Source organism: Oryzias melastigma, linkage group LG13 (genome assembly GCF_002922805.2).
Source record: "Oryzias melastigma strain HK-1 linkage group LG13, ASM292280v2, whole genome shotgun sequence".
Lineage (NCBI taxonomy): Eukaryota > Metazoa > Chordata > Actinopteri > Beloniformes > Adrianichthyidae > Oryzias > Oryzias melastigma.
Window position 1 is genome coordinate 11,863,314 of NC_050524.1, and position 21,680 is coordinate 11,884,993.

Genomic DNA, 21,680 nt, shown 5'->3' on the forward strand with positions numbered 1-21,680 from the left:
TTAGTTCTCAACCACTTCCCTGACTTTCCTGACCTGACTAATTCGTTACACTGCGCATGCGTTAAAAAATGTAACGTAATTAACGCGAAACAATTATCTGAATTCAGAAAAATCTTTTGAATTTGAATCCACAGAATTCTCTGTTATATTTTTGTCACCCAAGCGCTAAAAGTAATCAATCAGTGTGCTACAACTTAAAGAAAAAAATTAAAAAATAGGCTACCAGGAATCCTACTTAAAATATAGGTTTATTGCAGCAGGTGATTCCCTCAATCCGAGCACATTTGCACAGTATACTCATACCATTTGGCAGAATATGTTACCAGAGATTGATGTTGCTCTGGTGTTAATAAATTTGTGTTGCACCCAATATTACTGCCACCACCACCCCCACCCAATCCCTGGCAAACACTTATCCCTATACTTATCCCTTATAGAAGGCCCTCCCCCCAGGCCGCAGTAAAATACCCAGTGGTTCAAGTTCAAGTTTTGAAATTAACTTAGTTTCATTTAAATTCTAAGTTTAGTTCTGCTATCACATTTTTAAAAGTTAAAATTGAGTTTCCTAAATGTTATAATCTCTCTTACCAGTCATTGCTTTGACCAACTAAATAATTCAGATTGCACAATAATATGTCACCGTATTACTTATGAATGAAAAATAAAAAATATAACTCAAAACACTGGATAAACCAGCACCAAAAAAATTAGAAATGCATCTCTCTTCTCATGACTTCAGCTAAGAAGTGTTCTTGGGTTAGAGTTTGACTGTTCAAAATGCAGGGCTGTGAGTAAAGTTCTTACCAGTTCTGAATGGAAAGGCGTCGTCCAATGTCCAGCAGAGGGCGCTTGGTCCTTCAGATGACTTTTCACAGGTTCAGAGTCCGGTCGCCATCTTTTTTCTTGTTGCGCATGGGAATCTCGAAAAGGAAACCCGTTTTCTTCGGTCCAACCTTAAAGGCCTATTATTCAAACACAAAATACACTCAACTAAGGGCGTTAAACTAACAGAAAATCTGTACAAAGAACAAAAAATATGGTCGTTTCTTTCTTTTTTTTCCAACTATTTCAAGCTGCGCAGCACGTAATGGCGGGTGGAATGTCGGGCGAAGCCTGCACTTAAACGCGCCAAAACCTCTACAACCTTGACAAATATAACATAAAACAAATAATCACCACCAAAGTCTGTCATTAAAAGAATTGTACAAATATTTTGTTGTTAAATATCAGATAAATGGCAATAAAACAACACTCACCAAGTCCCGTTTGGTAAATTGTCTCCTCCTTTTCTTCGTCCAGCCAAGACAGGTAGAAAAGCAAAAACTAACTGTGTTGCGGTAAAAAAAAAAAAATGAAAATATATCGAATTACGAAAATCTCTTGTCACGTTTTCACCTTCGTTTGGGAAACTTGCAAAATGAACGCACCTCTAACGTACATCAAAGCTATCATATCAGCAACAACCCGATTGGCTGTTGCCGGTCACATGGATCACGTCAGCCAGAGACTGCGTAGCTTTTCAAAATAAAAGAAAATATACGAAAACCAAACAAAATTGGTTTTACCAGTTTTTTTTTTCATTCTTCGACGTTTTTCTTCAAGAACAATAACAATAATATGAAATAACATTTAAAATAATTGCTAACAATTTTTCGTTTTTTGGTGTTTTCTTTTTTTGTTTTTATAATCATTAATTAATTAATTAATGTATTAATTTATAGAAAAAATTAATGACAAACACTTGAGGACAAAATCTGCGAGTATGCGGGGCAACAAATTCTTTAACCAACCTATTAGAAAAACAGAAATAAGAAATACAGAACATGATTACTTAATTCAAAAAATTATACATTAATTATGTTTTTAGGTTTAATTTACTTAACTTAAACATATTTTATTTTTAATTAAAAATTGTTAGTTACACGTACTCAAAAAGAGGGAATGTGTTACACAAACTTCATACGATTAAGTTAATAGAGCTTTTTTGGAAACTTTGAGTATTAGTTACTCATTTTATTTAATTACTTTGAACATTCAGGTTTACAGTGAAGAAAACTAATTGCTTTTGCGGCGGTCTTCATCCCTAACTCTCCTTATCGGTAACACATGCGTTACATACTTTGTCTTCCTTTTTCAAATAGTAAGAAATTTGTTTGTGGTAAGAAATGTTGCTTTATTAGATTATACTGTATAGTTGCTGTTCTAAGCTATTTCACTTATAAACATGTGAGTTTATCCATATACTTTGGTCGAGACGTTTTTTTTTTTTTTCTGCAGTTGTTCTTCACGCCTGTAGTTCACAGACTGAGATTATCTGCTGGATGTGTCCTTTCACAACAAGAAAAAAGGGAGGGGCACCCAGGAAATGAAGTGCTAGATAGAAAAAATATATTTTTAGCGGGCACACCAAGAATTGTTGGTGAGGAGTCAGAGCACTTGGATATCGGTATATTCTTAAGTGGAGAGCAACATAACAGGTCAGAACAAAAGTATAAATAGATAGATGGATAGATACTTTATTAATCCCAAGGGAAATTATATGGCAGCCTGTAGCTCCAGGTCATTCACACAGATTAAAAGAAATACATAAAAAAATATAAAAATAAACAAGTAATAAATATACTTGAAAAGGGTGGAGGGGGGTAAAATGCAATAAATAGAACAATAAATAAATGCAATAAAAAACAATTAAAAGCAGCTGTACATTCAGGGTCTAAAGGAACAACTACCACCATCTTGGATTTGCTCCTAAAAATTTCTAAAATATCATCAATACATAAATATTGCCACAAATATATGTGTATATATGATATTTGAGACTCCTTTATTCTAAATCTTTTAGTGATTAATCATCAGATACAGTAAAAGTAGCATTTGAAAAATACTGTGTATATTTTTTGACCACATAAGCCTTTGGAATAAGACTGGTTAAGATAGAAAAAAAGACATTTACTCATGAAATGAGTACTGATACAATTTTCCTAGTAATTTTTTATTTGGGAGCAATTTTTACCAATCAAGTTTATAAATATTACTAACACATCACCCAAAAAATCCTTCTAAAATGATTAGTTTGGCTCTGAGATCTGGTAAGAGAGGCAAACCTAGATAGGCCCAATCCAAATTCTTCCTCCACCACTACAGCTTCTCCCTACCCCCACATTTAGCCCCCCAAAAAGAGAGTTATAGAAAAGAATTGTCTTCAAATTTGGACAACACTACCGGTCGATCAAGTCATCATTATTCGCCGGTCATCAACGATGACGTGTAGCTTTCAGTGCTCTGAAAATACATAAGAACATCGGTTTTATAACTTTAAAAGTCACGCTAAAACAAAAGTCATTATTTACATTGAAATTTAAACTTCTGTGCTTCAGAGCACATCCACATGAAATAATGTGTTTCTCCTGACCCAGAACACCTTTCCTGTGGAAGGATGTGTAGTCGAAAGGACATACCATTAAACAATGTTGGACCCCCCCTACAAGTGGAGCGGTTGGATGAAACTGTAGGGGAAAAATTTGGATGTGGCTGAAAACCAACAAAAAAAAACATCAAATCATGTCTCTGCCAGTTACCAGTGTAATATAATCAGAAGTCCATCAAAATATATTTTTTAAAAAATTTCTCTTGGAAAATGGAATAACCTTTTATTTCATTTTTGAAATCTCATTTTGTTAAGTTTTTTATTTGTTCATTTTGGCAATTTTCCAACGTCCTTTTATGCACTTAATTACAAAAATGGAAAATTGCTTTTAAAGGTTAGCACACACAGGTCAATGTCCACTGGAGTCTGTCCAATTAGCCTCCCTTTAACCTTGAAACTGAAGCTCGTTTTAAAAAGAAAGTAATGGAAGGCGGTGCAGTTTATTGGGAAAAACACTTGGGGCCTATTATACAATCAAATCATTTGGCATTCGCTCCAATGTGAAAAGAGCTAAGTTTGCAACAAAATAAACATGGTTACAGCCTCGGTCCAAAAGCTGGACTGAAATTTCAAAAGCACAGCAGGGCTATTTTGGATTGACTGACCAGTGACCACCAAAATTCTCGGCTCTATGACAACTTTATCGAGCCAACAACTGTCAGGCTTCTTTTCCTCACCTATTGATCCAGTTTTTTTTTAAAAGACCGGGATTTTGTTTTCTTTTTTCCATGCACCAATGACCAAAAAGCCAAAACAACAAGAGAGAAAAAATCCTTTGCTTTAAATCAGTTGGATGTAAACCAATGAGTCCAGTGACACATTCTCTATACAACTATCGTTGGAGTTTCCCAAAACATGTCAATTTGTTGCACAAAATGAGTAGTACCACTTGTTTGAAACAACACAGCTGCATAACATTATGCCTGAATAGTAAATAGCCCATTATAATATCATGGTGATTTGCTAAAAAACATGGCAAAATTAAATAGAATAATTATTTCACCCATAAATATATTTAGCTCTAATATTTAGGAATTTTATGAATAAAATATAAATGCATTTTATGAAAATGAAAACCAAAATTTCCAACATCAGATTTAAAAGGCACCATTGGCAGCCACCTAAGCAAAATGGTTGCCTGGATCCCAACTCAGAAAATTGGCAAATCCATCCTTTATACATGTGGCATAAGACCAGAGAACGGCTTTTATCGAAAATGAAAGATAGTAACCTCCCTCTAGTGGCACATCTTGAAGCTGACCTTGTGTCGCACCCAGCGTGTGTTTAAGGTTACGGGAGGTTATACGAGCTGGACAGCTCTGTCATCACCATCACTACCACCCCTGTACATGGGAGACAGGGCTGAGGTCCATATTAATATGGGGATGAAAGGCCTAAGCTGCCCTCAGAGTAAGGAGCTTCAGTGGGATGGACTGCTAAGTCTTAATGAGGACAAGCTGCTCTAAATTATCAGCATGCTGGAGTTAATGCCCTTTGGCCAAAAAGCGCACCATTGACACGTATGGATTTTTCGAGGCAAAGTGTTATCCTTTCCTTTTGGAGCCAGCTTTTTTAGCTGTTGCAATTCACTCTAGTTTCAAGGTGAAAGCCATTTTTTTTTCTTTTTTAGCTAAGCATTCACAATTCCACAAATCTGGTCAGTAATGGATTTAGAATATTAATAAACAAGCTTCAAAGGGTTTTGACGAGTAAACAACTGCAAGAAATGTAGAAATCAAAGTCAAATAAATTGGAAATTAAAAAAGGCCATTTTATGCAAATTTGTTATTTTTTAAAGGTGTATTCTAAGCATCCTTTGGTATTTAAACATTGACAAAAAAAGTGTATGCTGTGAAAACTTTGCATTTTCAGTCTACCTGAAATACTTATTTTTAGTCTTTTTTTTTTTTTTCTTTAACATCCCAAGCCTGAAAGGTACATTCTTCTTTGTTCTCTGTGTTCAAGAAGCAATCCACTGTAAATAAGCACAAGATCATATTGACAAGTAGTTAAATGATCCATTTTAAGCCAGTACTATTTTGATGCAAAGGTTTTTACACTTTGTGTAAAGATTAGAAATGTATGAAATCCGTCATCACGGTTGACCCAAAACATTACCCAAATGGTTCTGTGAATCTGTGAATCATGGATGGTTAGTGTGAATGGTGCTAGTATTTTAAATGAGCACGTTGTTGAGAAGCATCTGAAAAGCCTGGACTGCCTGTTCTGTTTTCTTTGGCGATGCGTCATTTCACACTGACATACACTTACAGTTCTCTACCACATTTGCATTGCATTTTCAAGTGTGCTGCATACCCAACAAACACCTTATATTATATGTAAAAATCCTATTCCCTCCTCGGTAAAATGGGTACTGGTTTTGTAACTACCGGTTATAGGTCAGTTCTATCTTAGGTACAGTAAAGGTCTAAATGTGTCAGGTAGAGCATTTGGTGTAAAAGTTCATTCTAAATCCCCTTGCAATTCATTTGCTCCAGTGATCACCAAAAAATGCAGACCAGCAAAAATGTTACTACATATATACACCAATAAAGATTACCAAACCAATTTCACATTTTTTTTTTTTTCTTTCAGCTACTCTTTTATGGGTTCGCAACTGTAAATCATCCTACAATTTGAAATTTGATACTGAATTTTTGGCAAACGCCTTTGCTGATCCAACCCTCTGAATTTACCCAGACTTAAGACGAGGTCATAGAAACACTGCAACTATCACACATGTGGTTCCAAGTAACTTGTAGTTTTCCCAGATAGAGGTTAATGGCTAAAGTGGATGAGATTTTAAATAGTGGTTCTAATATTGATTTTTATACTATAGGCAGCACTTTCTGGTGCAACAAAGTAATCAGAAAACATATTAACAATTTGACTGAAGAAAGTTGTTAGTTGAGTTGGCCAACACCATTAAAAATAGCTTTTTAATGAAATAAATCAATTATATTGATATCATTAAGTCCAGTAATCCATCTTTGAATGTTTATTGTATGTTAAAAATATATAACACGATTATAAAAAAAAGTAACTATTTATCTAGTCACCTCCGTGTCATCACTCAAATGTATACGATTATATCCTTTAGTATTCTTTTGTTCAGGGGTAAGAACAAATTCCAGAAAATAAAGTTTTGGGGAATTCTAAAATCCTTATAATCTGGATTCACATGAGAAATAAGTTGGAATTGTGTCGAATAAAAGTCCCGAGCAGCTCAGATAAAAATTGTGATAAATCTAATGGGCTGGTAAATCTCAGTACAAACGTGCACACGCTGCCTCTGAACATCTATAGATCATATCTGTCTCCATCCAAAAGTATGGATTCCATTTGGCAGAGGATGTTGAATTTCTGAGAGAGCAACAGCCACAGCCCACAGCCTTGCAGGGTAAATGTCAAATCTAGCATTAGTAAGGAGCCTTGAAGGATCCTCCAACGCCTTCTTTCCTTCACATAGTCACAGTCTTTAGGGCGCCCACAGCACAGCTGAGCGATAGCAGCAGGTCTGGCATAAAGGAGTGAATGGTGCATGTTTTTGCATGTGTACCAGTATGCTTAAATGTGTATACTTTGTGAATATGTGCTACATTGTTGTGTATTTGTGCAAACATTTGCTTCTGTCTTAAAAAAACTGCTACTTTCCATATTTAGCTGTGAGAAAGTTGTCTATTTATGTGAAACAAAAGCCTTTTTTTTGGGTCTAGTTTTCAGCAATTTTTAGATTTTAATATTCTACCATACTTTCACTATTGACTCCTTAACGAAAGAAGAAACAGACAAAATACATCAACATTTGGATGGACGTAACATGCCAGATACACTTGACGCCAATTTTCTGCTAATGGTTGGGAAGGAAGAAAATTTGTAGCTGATGTTCTCAGATGCGTAAATGATGCTGCTCAATAATGTAAAAGAGGTTCTAAAACTATTTCCAACCAATTTGAAGTCGATCAGAAATGTCATTTTGTTAAATTTTTAAACGCCAGCTGAAACGAGTCTTGTTTTGTTGTTTATCTGGAGTTATTATTGCCTGATTTTCAGACTTCGTACGGCCAAGATGCTCCTTCTATTCAAACTCTTATCTCCTCGTATGTAAAAAGTCAGACCTCAGTGGGGTGCTCTTTATTTTTCACATGACAGGAACCCCATGTTCACCCATAGAAACCATGCTGCCTAATTAGCTCTGCTGTCAGCCATGTTCTCGCTGCCCAACTGAAAGTGCTGTAGCTCAGTGACCACCAAAAAAAAGGCGGGAGAAACCTGTCAGCATCAGCAAAGTCCTTCTGCTGCTTTATGACATTTCCTGAAAAGACAGACACAGACACAACCTGAGGGCAAAACGACTAAGTAGCAACGTCAAACCTTTTGCCCATCACTACATGTCAAGCACGCAAATGGTTGGAAACCTTTTGCTCAGTATCTTCCTAGATTATAATTTCCCTTTCTACTCAATTATACTACTTTGAAGTTTTTATGGTCACATTTTGATTCCGTCACCTTGGCTGTTCAGTTTCCTGCAATTTATTTAATTTTAGTTAATTAACCATACAAGAATTGGTTCATATATCTTAGACAAAACAGCTGGATAGCAGCAAAATTTCCACTGGCTTCACTTTTGCAAGCATAATTCCATCACACGGTATTCTGGCAGACTTGAAATCCTGACGGGTGCTGACATTGTGTAATATGATGTCTTGGAAGATAACACCTTTGATATTGCCCTGCCTGTCATGAAAAGTACAATTGATTCTGAGACAATCGCTTCTTTTTGCAACTTAGAATAAAATACATTAATAAAATATTATTATTAATGATTATTTGTTTAAAGTAATTGATCATTGATCCCAAAGACTTTTGGTTTTATTCACAAAACGGCGAATGCCAAAATAAAAGATCACTTGATACTAATGGTTCATTTTTCTTTCCAAATGACTTTCTGACTAAGCATTGTTTTTCCAATTTTTGGATGGAAAAAGGCCCCGGCTCATTTCTATGGAAAATAAAGGTGTTTGCTCATCACATACCATGTAAAGAGGGAATGTTTTCTCTGAAAACTTTGAAACTTTAACTTTAATGAACAAACTTTAATTCGGTCAACAATGAGGGAGTGGTCAGAAGATTTATAATCGGCAAATGTGACAGCAAAATGTTTGTTAAAAATTTAAATTAAATGAAAACATTGAAGTTTTACTCTAGGGCTACAATATTAGAATAAAAATAACAGTTGAATGTTTTTCATTGTCCTATCCATTAGGAATTACTTGTCATTATTTATTATGTTGAGATGTTTCAACACAGACATGCTTACTAACTCCTGAAGATGCAAATGAAAGTTTTATTTAAATCCAAACCCAACAAAGTAGCATTTTTTTTTTTTTTTTTTTTTTTTTGATCTCTGTCGGGATGATCTTACAGAAACTCTAAAATTAGGTGTAACGTGTAATGACAGATAGCAGTTGAGAACATTTATGACAAGGAGCACAGGAAGAGAGGAAAGGAGTCAAAGTTGGAAACGAGAAAAGAGAAGAGACAGGTTTCAGATGACTTTAGGGAGCTGAGTGACTAATGATGGAGGAAGACCTTAAGGCCAATGTATGAAGCTCTGGATGGATGTGACCTCGTCGGTTGCTACAGGGAAAAAGTCTTAATAGTTTTTTTTAGGAGGTGACTTTTCTGTTAAGAGTTTAAGAATTGAAAAGAGATGATAAAGTTTGAATTATGTTGTGAGGGGTATAAATATTTCATATATATATATATATATATATATATATATATATATATATATATGTGTGTGTGTCCTAAATAGGAAGTTCTTGCTGGTACCAAGGTCAAAACCCGTTTGACTTTTATTGAGAAAAAGACAGTTATTACTTAGTCATTCTGTTTGACAGAAGAATCACTCTTGCTCTCATACTTTCCTCTTACAGCTTCTTCTAATCCTGTTTTTAAAGTAAATAACTCAAGTTATTCAAAGTATAAACTGACCAATCAGATGCCTGAGTAAAAGCATGCTGATACAGGTGCTTGCTGGCCCCACCTCAAACGTTTGATTGAAAACTTCTCCCAAGCCCGCTTCCAATGGAAAGGGTGTGGACTTTGAACAGGCTCACTCATGATTGGCGACAGTAGTTCCTCTAAAAACATGACTCAGACCGACTTGGACCAATCACTGTCATCAGGTTTCAAAATGGCAACACGTTTCAGGAAGCCATGTTGACACCAGAGGTAAGGCATTTTCTATGGGGGACGCCAACACCTCGCTTTTTCCAGTACCAATATTTGTCTATGGTTACCGCCTTGCCCACCCATTTGTTGAAGTGTTTTTGGGCATCGCACTGGACCCAATATTGCTCCTGGTAGTTGGAGGTTGGTGCTAGTGTACAGTAGTGACACTGCAGTTGGTGTGTAAATGTCTGTGCGCTTGGGTGAATGGGACTCTGACTGTAAAGCGCTTTGGGCCTTTTAAGAGGTAGTATAATATTATTAAGGTATAAGTCATTTACCGTGCTTAATTTCGAGGTGTCCCACTATGACGTTCTAGGGCTCTTGACCCGTTTCTTTATCAGAAACACCCTAACCTTGTTACTTCTTCATGGTGATACTACTAATGTAGGTAATCGTTAGGGCAGGGATGTACATGGACAGTCTCATTTGGATTGGACACAAATGGCCTTTTGTAAAGATTATAAGTGCTGTATCTGATTGTCAATCCATCAACAAACATAGACACACAAAGAAACAACGAACAGGTTAGGCATAAGTCTGTAATCCAAAAATTTAAAGAACCTAATAGTCTAACAAGCACGGTAGAGAAGACTTTAGAGAAAAAAAGTAGGCTCCTTGGAGAGTTTCACTCTGAATGGCAGACCTGATGAAATAAGATTCAGTTTGCCTTTTTGTCTTATGAAAAGATGTAAAACTAAAACTTAGGAGCTTTTGCATTAAAATTTTTTTTTTTTTTTAATCTCATTGAAGAATTATAGAACTCATATTCTATTTAATACTTTTAAAAACACTTCTTTAAGCTTACTTGTAAACTGACATGTGTAGTTTAACACGTTTTAACTGAAATGTAAAAGTGAGGAACACCAAAGCATTTAGTTAAAGCTAATGCTGCACTGTGAATGAAGAGGAGAGTTCACTCAAGAAGACTTCCTTCAGCCACAAAATAAAAGAAAATTTTGTTTAAAAGCAAAAATGAAATTAAAGCAGTTTGTTGCCTTTATCAATAAAACATGTTTTTAAAGTTGTTTCGTTTTTTCAGAGCTGTTGTGTATGAGAACTTCAGAAGAAGTTCAATCAGTTCAAGTCTTTTAAAGAACAAGACTACTCTGAGGTTATCATTATATTATTTGAAGATCAAATAAGGAAATCTTCAAAGGCCATTCTTCCACAACATCCTACTTAAGCTTTAGTCACAATGAATGGGGGTTGATCCATGCAGATGCTTTTTGGTGTGTCTTACAGTTCTCTTGAGACTCCTACGGCCACCTCAAAGGACATCATGAAAATGGAACGGACAATTGTCATGGGTATGGTAAATCGGGAAGAATTCTTAAGGCTAATGTAAGTTGGTGGCACTTAGGACATACAGGTGATGCTGTTGTATGGTGCCCTTATTCTGCACTCCAGTCATTAGTTATCTGTGGTTACTGGCCCCTAACTGATATAAGACAAACACACAGGAAGTGTGCCAGTGATACATAAGTGTACATATGACGCTTAAAGGATTCCCACACAAACTGCACTCTAATTGTCTAATTTACTAATTATTAAAAGTCAGGCTACACTGCAACGAACCCAGACTTATCATGTGAAAGGCACCAACAGTAACCATCCAGAGTCTGCAGCAGGGATGAAAAAAAAAAATCTTTATGACCGACCTGCATCTCACCTTTACTTTACCCTTCTATGTCAAATAAGTATTTGCTATGACCTGTCACTCGCAGCATACCCTTGGAGAAAAATGTGCATGAAAATTTTCCCTTTGCAGGGTCATAGGGCATTGTACTACCATGCTATTTCATGTGGGCCACTTGTGGGAACTGGTCATGTTTAACCCATTCTAGCCATAACAGCAATTGTGACTAAGACTTTAAACACCTTAATCTTGCCCTTCTGTGAATACCTGAAGTAGCTACTACTGAGCAATACTATTTTCATGCAAATTGCAAACACTCACACAATAAGTTATTAAGACAAAGTCTGGTTTAAAGTCCCACTTTGATCACCTCTTGATCTATTGTAAATGTGTTCCTAGTGATCTTTTCATTATGATTATTTTGTTTTTAGCCAAAGTCAATAAACTTGTGTAATTTTCTAGGACATAGTTTATGCAGAACGGCAGTAGTTCATCAGAAATTCACCTGTGAGGTGTGGGTGAAGTAAGCCTGCTCTAATTTCCCATCATCTGTCTGTTTACATGCTCTCAAGCTATCTTACAGACTCTAACAACCCCAACCTAACATTAGCGGTACAACCAACATGGCGGCTACTATTGGAGCTATGCAGCCGTGCAGCTTTGAGCCTGATGCTAGCTTGGATGAGGAAAACGAAGATGTACACGGATCTATATTTCTGCAAGTGGATGCATTGGTATGGAGGGAAGCGGAGAGCTTGTGGCCTGCAGACTAGCACCTCCTAGAGGCCTTTTCTGTTGGCATTTTTTTCCATTTGATCTAAATTTGCAACAATTTGAAAACGGAAATACTCAGAAATGTAATTTTAATCTCAATTATCTGTATGTATGCCATCAAGAACATGTTAAAAACACAATTTCATCAGTGTTTAAGCCAAGTTTCAGAATCAGTTATTTTACCTCAAATAGCGTCCATTGTGTCGTGATGTGACTTTCTAGCTTCACCTTTGTTATTAGACCGGTAAAGCCAAATAAGCAATAAATTCATATTTTCACACTGTGGCGGCTGCTTTAAGGCACTCTTTGTGTTTGTGGTAACAAAGTAGCTCTTAGCTTGTTATCTGTGCTCTGTACTTATCCTGATCCCTGTATTTATGTCCTCACAGGCCTGATAACAATCATGTCAAACTAGATTTAGTTTTCTCTATTATTTTTTTAGAGATTTGCAGTGATTAGATAGCTTCCTGGTTGGAGGCCTAGTTTCGCCGTACACCACCACGGCCGTGTTTTGTTAAATCTGCTTCAATATCATTGTTGTGTTTAGTCTGTATGGTTTTGTGCTTGATCTTGATAAAACGATGTGGTTCTCTGTAATAATCATTTGCTTAGTCTTTTGATTCAAAGCCATGACAAATAGATGACATACAGAAATAGCAGTAATGAGGTTGTTTTTTGGGAGAGTTAAAGGATTATCTAATGGTATTACCCAGAAAACATCTGTACGAACGTCATCCAGTGCTTGCTGTTCTTACTGTTTGTTCATTCCTGGCAGGTATTCAATGACTGCGGGTTGACTGTCATGTTTTCCTGTCTTTTTTTTTATTTTTGCCTCCGTCATAACTGGAAATTTCTGTGGAGGATTAAATGGAAAAAGCCAAAGACAGGAAGTAAAGAGGGAAGAAAAGGACATCAAGTGGAATTTAAAGATAGCATGTGGAGGAATGGAGGTCATTTAATCCTGGTACTCAGTGCCATTTGTCAGATTTATTTTTGAATGGGACTAGCTATGATCTTTGCCATTATATGACAGCAAAAGGCAGATTATAGCTATCACTTCTGGTGATTTTTTACAAACCAGATTAGCAGGTTTGTCTTTCACTCTGTTTTTACCCTCATTTGTCCTATTGAAAATCAACATGGTGCCAAATATTTTCTTCAATTCTCTTTCCTTGACTTCAACTAGTTTTTCTTGCTTTTTTTACTTCTTTGTAGAAAATACTATTTATTCTTCTTGACTTGAATTTTTCTCCCTCTCCCCTGATTAAATCTTTTTTTTCTTTTCATTTTATCTGAATTCATTAGTGGAAATAATGAGGGTTGTTAGCTTTTGCTTTCACTCTGTCATGAATTCGGAGACATTAAAGTTGGCCTTTTGACCCGTATCGGAAGTAATTTCAAGTTTGGTTGTCTTGGAAGTTTTATCCATGTTTGCATGTTGTAACTTGGCAAATAGGTTTTGTGAGTTGCAATGCAATCATAATATCTATTCTTGGACTGGCAATATATAAAAAAAATCACCTTATACGTCCATTCCCTACTTTCTGACTGGCCGACTATGCTATAAAAGAATACAAAATATCAATATAAATACAAAATTGATTGTACCAGCTTGATAGGGATATTTTCCTGCTTTAGTCCCTCGCTCATTTGTGGTTCTTTGTGATAACAATAGAAAGAAGAGGTGTTGTGATTCATTTTAACAACGATTTGAGTCATATCTTGATTTGTATTTACTAATACGAGTCATCGTCAATATTGGTTAATTTTGAGCAATCCTGTTGAATCCGATTCACCGACCAAAAACGAAAAAACAAACAAATACTAATGGAGCATTATTGGAACACTATCCCCCATTGTAAGGTCACATGTCTTTGCAAACTTTAAAGTGTTTCCACACATTAGATTAGACTGTAATGAAGGCTTGATCATTTTTTGCTGTATCGGGTGTTGTCCGCTGTGAAGACACTTGTATGGAAGCCCAAACTGTCCATAATTATATAAATAAATACAACATTATTTAATCAAGCAACACTCCAATAAAAGTCTTTTCAATAAATAATTGACCATTTTATTATGAAATACATTTCATTAAAATTTAAATGGACCATTTTATTATGAAATGTATTTCATTTTTACTTTAAAACATATTTTTTATGTTAAAAATATTTCATAATAAAAATATATATCATAATAATTTTTTTTTTCATGTTGGATTTTATTATAATCATGTGGGGGTTTCTTTTGTTGAAACTTTTATTTCAAAATTACTGTTTTCCAAAGTGTCCTTTTTATTTCACAATGCTGTTTTTCAGAACGACGTATTTATTTCATGATGAGCTTTTTCCGAATAATAACTCTGTCTGTCAATCAAACCAGACAAGGCGGGGACACGTTTGTGATTGGCTACTCCTTTAATCAGACATTAGCAGCAGCACCAACTACATCGATCGAGTGTTCCTTCAGCCAACGTGATGGTGCAGTACACACTCCTCAACACTAGGTGGGAGTATGCAACTCAGCGCGTCAAGTTGCAACCCAGTCTCCTCCAAAAACGTCCAGTACCCACGTTTGTCCACAGGGAAAAACGTATCAGTTTCACAAAAAACGGGTCTAAATTGTAGAATTGCTACGCTTCATTCTCTCATTCATTTCTACGGAGGTGCGCCGGATCACGTGACTGATCACGTGACTTTTGAGTTTCTGCCTGTCGCTACCAAAAACACGGTGGGATATTCACTCTTTTTCGGTGGAAAATTCCTCAGAATAAAATATTTTGTGGACTAATCTTTATTTTGCCAATATTTCTAGTGAGAAATGCACCCGTTACTATCAGGATATACATTTATTTTGGACATACAGTTCGTAGTTTGTCTGTTTTGCTGGACTTCTCCCAAAAAGGGGCTCCAAAGTCGTGGAATATCAACATTTCCGGTGCACGGAACGATCCCGGAACCGGACGATCAGCAGGATTTGGTGACCCGACCCGCGTCGGTGCCGCGTCAAGGTTTGGGTTAGAGTAGGTTCGGACAAACCGCCCGGACCCATTTTTAATTGGGCCCCGAATGACTCCCGTAAAGCTAGAACGTGATCACAGTCTGACTACTTCCGGTCGAGGACGGTCAAAAGTTTAAAAGTTTCCATAAACAAAGATTCTCAACCATAAAAATAATGTTCCTTTATTTTCTCCCTCATAAACAAACACAAATGTCGGTTAGTTTAAGTGACAATAACGATGATGCTTTCAGACTAAATGAAGAAAGAAAAAAAATGTTTATTTTAATTGCGCAACATGCAGTAGAGCGGGAGTCTAGGCATACAAGTCAATTTCAGAGGATCAGCCAATTAACGTTTAGATCCCACCCACTTTCAGTGATTGACAGACAGAGTTATTCGGAAAAAGCTCATCATGAAATAAATACGTCGTTCTGAAAAACAGCATTGTGAAATAAAAAGGACACTTTGGAAAACAGTAATTTTGAAATAAAAGTTTCAACAAAAAAAATCCCCACATGATTATAATAATATCCAACATGAAAAAAAATTATTATGATATATATTTTTATTATGAAATATTTTTAACATAAAAATTATGTTTTAAAGTAAAAATGAAATATATTTCATAATAAAATGGTCCATTTAAATTTTAATGAAATTTATTTCATAATAAAATGGTCAATTATTTATTGAAAAGACTTTTATTGGAGTGTTGCTTGATTAAATAATGTTGTATTTATTTATATAATTAAGAACAGTTTGGGCTTCCATACACTTGTGCTATGGCTAAATTCTTTCCCTACTCACTATTTACTTCACAAGATAGTGCATTCACATTTAATAGTGCTCTCCGAATCTATAATTCCAAATCAAGTGCCCTAAAACATTTCCCAGAAGTCTTTGTGAAAAATTAGCTGCACGCATCAATGTTCACTACATTAGTGATCATAGACCACAATGCATTGCGGTCTAACCATTTTTTTTTTTTGCAAACAAAATGTGTTTACATGTAATTTTTTTTAATAAAGCATCCACATTTTCATCACCAGAACATAGAGAAATAAATGACAGTCTATTTGTGGAGTCACAAATGGACGTTGTGAAATGTTTGTATTGATTAAATTTTCATTTTGTAAAATCGGTGATGGTATATCCAGCGTTTAAAAATAAAGAAGAAAGAAAAGTAGTTAATGCAGGCTCCAAATTACTTTTAAAATCCAGGGATAGTACTGCACTATATAGTTTTTTTTGGACATCTTAGTCCAGTCTATAAATTCTACCAGTCAACAGTTAAAGACACATTTAAGACATTAAATATTTAGCAATAAAGTTATAGCTTCAATTCAAACTCTTTTGTTTATGACTTCATGATATAATCTAAATTCAAAACAATTAAACCAACAAGTATTTATCTATTTTTTAAGACACAAATGCTGCATTTTTTACCTGGAAACGGCTTGAATCCTATAAAATGAATCATCTCAGTTTATTGTTTAGCTGTGACTATGAGCCTTTATAAGCATATGATTTTCAAAGGTAATGCACCTTGCTATAAAAATGACAGAGAAAAGCCCCTCTAACCTCCTCACATCGCAAAATACGGCAGCTTTAAATTAACAGTTATTCAGACAGATGGTGAAGGCTGGTTAATGCAATTCAGTCAAGTTATTTCCATCAGAGATAAGTGTCTTCTGCTACAGAATGGCTCTCTGTATTCTGTTTGAGTGTTTCAAAGGCTGGAGGAGTATTTTTTTTTCTACTTCTTCATTTCCTTTATCTGCTGCAACAACTCTGAGCTGTAAGGCATTTTCTTTTGCCAGAAAAGCTCCTGTTTTATGGTGGCATCTGAAGGAATTCCTGTCAAAGTCAGAAAAAAGGTGATAAGTTTTCTTTCATGTTTGCTCTCTTGCACTAGAGCAGTAATTCATTGCAGTCAAATGCTGTTTACTTAGGTTGTCTGTGCTTAGCCTGCTGATAAACACTGGTAGGTACAGCTGGCAACAAATCTACAGCATGTGTTTGTGTTTGTGCAAATAGATGGTCCTTCCTTGTTGTTGATCTGTAGTGGTGTTTGATGCACACTATTACTACATTGAATTGAATTCCCTTTTGTGATGGAAATCCTACAGTTTCTCACGCAGATTGAAATGTATGTTAAACAGCTATTTAACATGAGCTCTTTTGGGGTTCTTAAGCTTCTCCGACATCTTAATTTGATCTTAATGACATTTCGGTTGGAGATGGAGCCAAACCAGTGCAGATCTCCTCAGAGAAACAGGAAAAAGATGCCAAAGGAATACAAGCAGGAAGAAAGTTTTGTTAAAAAGAAGTAAAAATATTCACATATGAAAAATATCTAGCATTTGTGTTGAAATTGTATGCTGATAAACCTTTCTTTCTTCCATCTACAACCTAAGACTATTTCTCCTCATCGTTTCTCTTCCCTTTTTCCCTCTCACCATGGGATATGAGGCTATATATCGCACAGTAATTACTCTGCCCCATCCCAGTAGACTCACACCTCTTATATTCGCCTCTTAATCGGATTCTTAGCATTTATTACCATAAAATTTGGTCCTGGAAATCACTTGATATGCTTTGCACTCCTAGTGGAGGTAAAGCGATAATGATGATTCTGGCGGATAAGATAGCTGATTAGATACAATGCCCTTCTGTAGTTTCCTGCTTTGCATTGTAGATGCTTGTGTGTGGTCTGCAGTGTTCATCTCAGTCCTTTCTAATGGAGTATTCGTGCTGAAAAGAGGATGGTCATCCAAATCTCCAAGTTGGCAGACTGAAAGTGTTTAATCAGGTGGAAACATTTGAGCAGCATTTCACAACAGTAAATCAACATTACCTGCTTATTATCGCCTCACAGACCAAATTAAAACCTTGACATTAGAGTTTGTTAATTGATTCGTGCAACCGGAGGCAAATATTTACCAAAACGAAAAGTCACACAGTCTACTTCAGTGGGCTCACCTAGAGAAGGTGAAACAGAGATAAAAAGAAACGCATACAAAGCGACAAGGAGGAGCATCCCAGAGAGAGTCCAACCTAAAGATTAGATCAGGAAAAAATGAGAGGGGAAGAGCCAAACGGAGACTTTGAGGCTGCTTTTTTTGAGGGCAAAGCGAGGGATAAACAGATAGTGGATGTCATTTGAAAGAATGGGCAGCGGGAGACACATTACAAAGACACTGTACGTTGTTACTGTGTGCAGTCGTGTCTGTTCATTTCTTCCTCCTGTTACCAAGCCTTAGATTTCATCTATGTACTGTTCTTTCTGTCTAGCCTAAATCTGTCAGAATAAAGCTTCAAATATCTGGCACAGAGCCACTCTTTACAACCCTTTGCCTGCCCATATTTTCTCACACATCATGCTTCTATTTGTTTGCCTTTTCTCAATATAATTCGTAGATTTGTACATGATTTACAATCCATTGATGGATTCGCTTAGCATTTATATGCCTAATAAATGTAATAAAAGAACCGTCAAGTTTTCAGTCGTAGCTTCTGCGGAGCTTTCAAATAGATCTGCATGATGCTTTTTGTTTTTGGAAAGCCATCATTTTAGCACGTTGTACTAAAAATGATTTATTCATTTTAAATTGTTTCAGACAGACTGATACGATGTGCTTGTGCTGTGTATTTCTATATTGCAAATACTTTTATGTCACTGAGATTTTTGGGATGCTCCCAGGCGGTTGAGCAGTAAATCTCTAAGCGCGTACTCATAATCTCATTCCCCTCCAATCCTCTTTTGCTTTTCCCTTCTGTAAAGCCTGCCCCCTTTGGCCAGGCTAACCTTTTGACTTGTTGACTATCATGAAGCAGACCACCCACAATAGGAAATCTAGTCATGATTGCTTCTTATTAAAACAGGGGTGTCAAACTCATTTTGGTTCGGGGCCCACATTCAACCCATCTGATCTCAAGTGGGCCGGACCAGGAACATATTACCAACCTATGATCAACTTGTTATGTGTAGCTTTGTTTTTGTTTTGTTGGAAAAATTTGAAAAACCTTTTTGTTTTTGCCATCATGAGTATAATAATCTAAAACTATTACCCCATGTTTCTGCTAAGAACTACTCTCTGCCTCTCTACTGTTGTTTTTTTATACCCCAAATCTAGCCCTACACCGGAGTTGGCCCACTATGATGACGTGTGTGTCTGTATATTTTGTGCATGTGTTGTAATTGTGGGAGTTTTTTCATCTCTACAGTCTGTTTTGATACAAAAACACAATTGCATTTCTCAATCGCGGTGCTTTATTGTATAAAATTGGTTATATTTTGAAAATAAACTGGATCCACGCCTGGTGTGAACTATACTATAGGTTAACAAGGGCGCCGAATGGAAGCGGCCTCCGTTCCACGCCATTTCGCAGACACTCCCCGTCCAGTGTGAGCCAAGCCTAACGCTTCCTTTGGTCCCAGTAGTGGCGGAATTGCACATTGCTGCAATTTCTTTAAAGCAGGGTCCCCAAACTATGGCCCCAATCACCATCAGAGATGCATCATTTTTTTTTCTCTCAATCTAGACTATCGAAACCCACATAGAACATTACTTTTTATTCCACTCTTCTGCAGTCTGAACTTTGACAGGAGAGGATAAATTATTTATTGGTTTTTAAAATGTTTTTGTATTATTTTTTTCTGTGAAAATTACAGAAATTAATTATTAAAAATTTGGCTATATGTGTCTTTATGGAAACCATTAATGTTAACGTTTAAGCTGTGATTGCTACACTTTTCCTGTTAGCCTACTAACCCAGCCCGGCTCCACATCCGGGAAGAAAACAGTTAAGTGGCCCTCACAAAAAAAACGTTAAGGGACCCCTACTTTAAAGAACCATAACTCGCCACAGGAATGGGCTAGAAACTTGCTTTTTTTTCCCCAACATCCTTTTTTTTTTTTTCTTCATGATTGGGCCAGAATAAAACGTCTGGCGGGCTGTATGTTTTATGCTCCTGCATTAAAAAAAAAAATACAGAATTGACTAGCTGTTATCTACTACAAACTGAACTTTTGGAGTCATCGATTTTACGCAGAGTCACTCATCGCTTATGTATTGATCACTAACAGTCAACAGGAAGTGTGTCTGAGACTTTGCCTATTGTCTGTACATTCTAGGTTCACAGAGGCGGATACCATAGTGATGGGGGATGTGACATACGGCGCGTGCTGCGTCGACGACTTCACCGCCCGAGCCCTGGGAGCTGATTTCATGGTTCACTATGGACACAGCTGTCTCAGTGAGTTCCCTTTCTGCCTGCATTTCTTTTTCTTTATCCATCACTTTAAACATAGATGGAACCTCAAAGACCAGCATTAAGGGTAACAAACATCAAGGACTTCCACTTACAGCGGGGTCGACTACATGAAAACGGAGCATCCACAAAGGAGGGAAGACAAACAGACTGACAGATGGGGAGCTATTGATGAATAGAAAATGGAACTAGTTAGCACAATCTGGCCAGCCTCTCATATGGAAAGAATATCAGACCTTTGGAGCCGGCACATCACATTTACCCAGCAGATCGATGGGACACATGCATTACAGCCGTCCTTTGAAAACCTCCAGCAGTTCTTGAGGACCTTCACCCTTGCCTCTGCTGTCTGTCTTGCAAAACATGGGAGGAAATGTTAAATCAATAGTTTTGATATATTTCTGCCAGAACAAGCTCACTTCTCACAAATATCAGAAATAACCAGCAGAATTTCAACTAAAAAGGCTTTCACTCCCTCCTCTTTTTTTCCTATTTGGTTGAAGCTCTATTTTTTGTTGTTGTTGTTGTTTCTGGAGGGCTTGTTTTGGTGAACAGCCATTATTTGCTAATCATGGATGAACTATGTTTGTACAAGCATGTATGTGTACAGAAGGGATAGGATGTGTACACATCTCCATTCATGCAGAGATGACTAAAAGCTTTGTGAGTGTTGAGGCTGGATCAGTCATAAACTGATGGAGAGATGTTCAAAAAGAAGAACAATGCACAGATTCCCTGTGTGTGAGCGCCGGTGTGTATGTGATCCTGGCCTTCATCTGTGCGTCATGAGGACAGCGCCTGCTCCGCTTCCCAACATGTCAGCCACTTGTGGAAGATGAAAGACAGTCTCACTGAATGCCGTCTTCCCCGCATTCCTTTGTTTCACTTTTATTTACTCCACCAACAAAATCAGTTTTGTGCCCCAATGCATGACTAACATCCAACAGCAATGTTTTTATTCCAATTTTTTAATGTTTCCAGTCAGTAACAAGGAGATTCTTTGTTTATTTCTTTAAGAAGTGACTAAAATGAATCCCTGTCAATCAACAAGTATCTATTGATATGTTTTTTTTTCAATAATTGTGTAGAAATGGCACAAATATACTTTAAAGAGGATGTTTCATAAGAGCACACCATAATAATTTAATAATTTAATATCTTCTTATCTATGAAAAGGCAAATGCTTAGGCTCTGTCGCTCTGAGGGATCTTGAGTTTTTTGGGCAATTGTTAGTGCTAGACTATGAAACTAGTTTACAAAATAACGGCTTGTACTATTGTATTTTGATGGACAAATATCAAGTTTTAACTGAAAGATTTTGTGTTTTTTCAATC

The 21,680-nt window shown here is 36.4% G+C and overlaps 1 protein-coding gene across 3 annotated transcripts in view; it reads left to right on the top strand.

The window, feature by feature from the left end:
* The window catches only part of dph1 (diphthamide biosynthesis 1), a 63,956-nt gene that overhangs the window by 9,545 nt on the left and 32,731 nt on the right, over positions 1-21,680 (top strand). For all 3 annotated transcript variants that reach the window (XM_024277892.2, XM_024277891.2, XM_024277893.1), the window contains exon 4: positions 20,210-20,331. In XM_024277892.2, the coding sequence (XP_024133660.1) occupies positions 20,210-20,331 (122 nt within the window). The remainder of the gene's footprint in view (positions 1-20,209; positions 20,332-21,680) is intronic.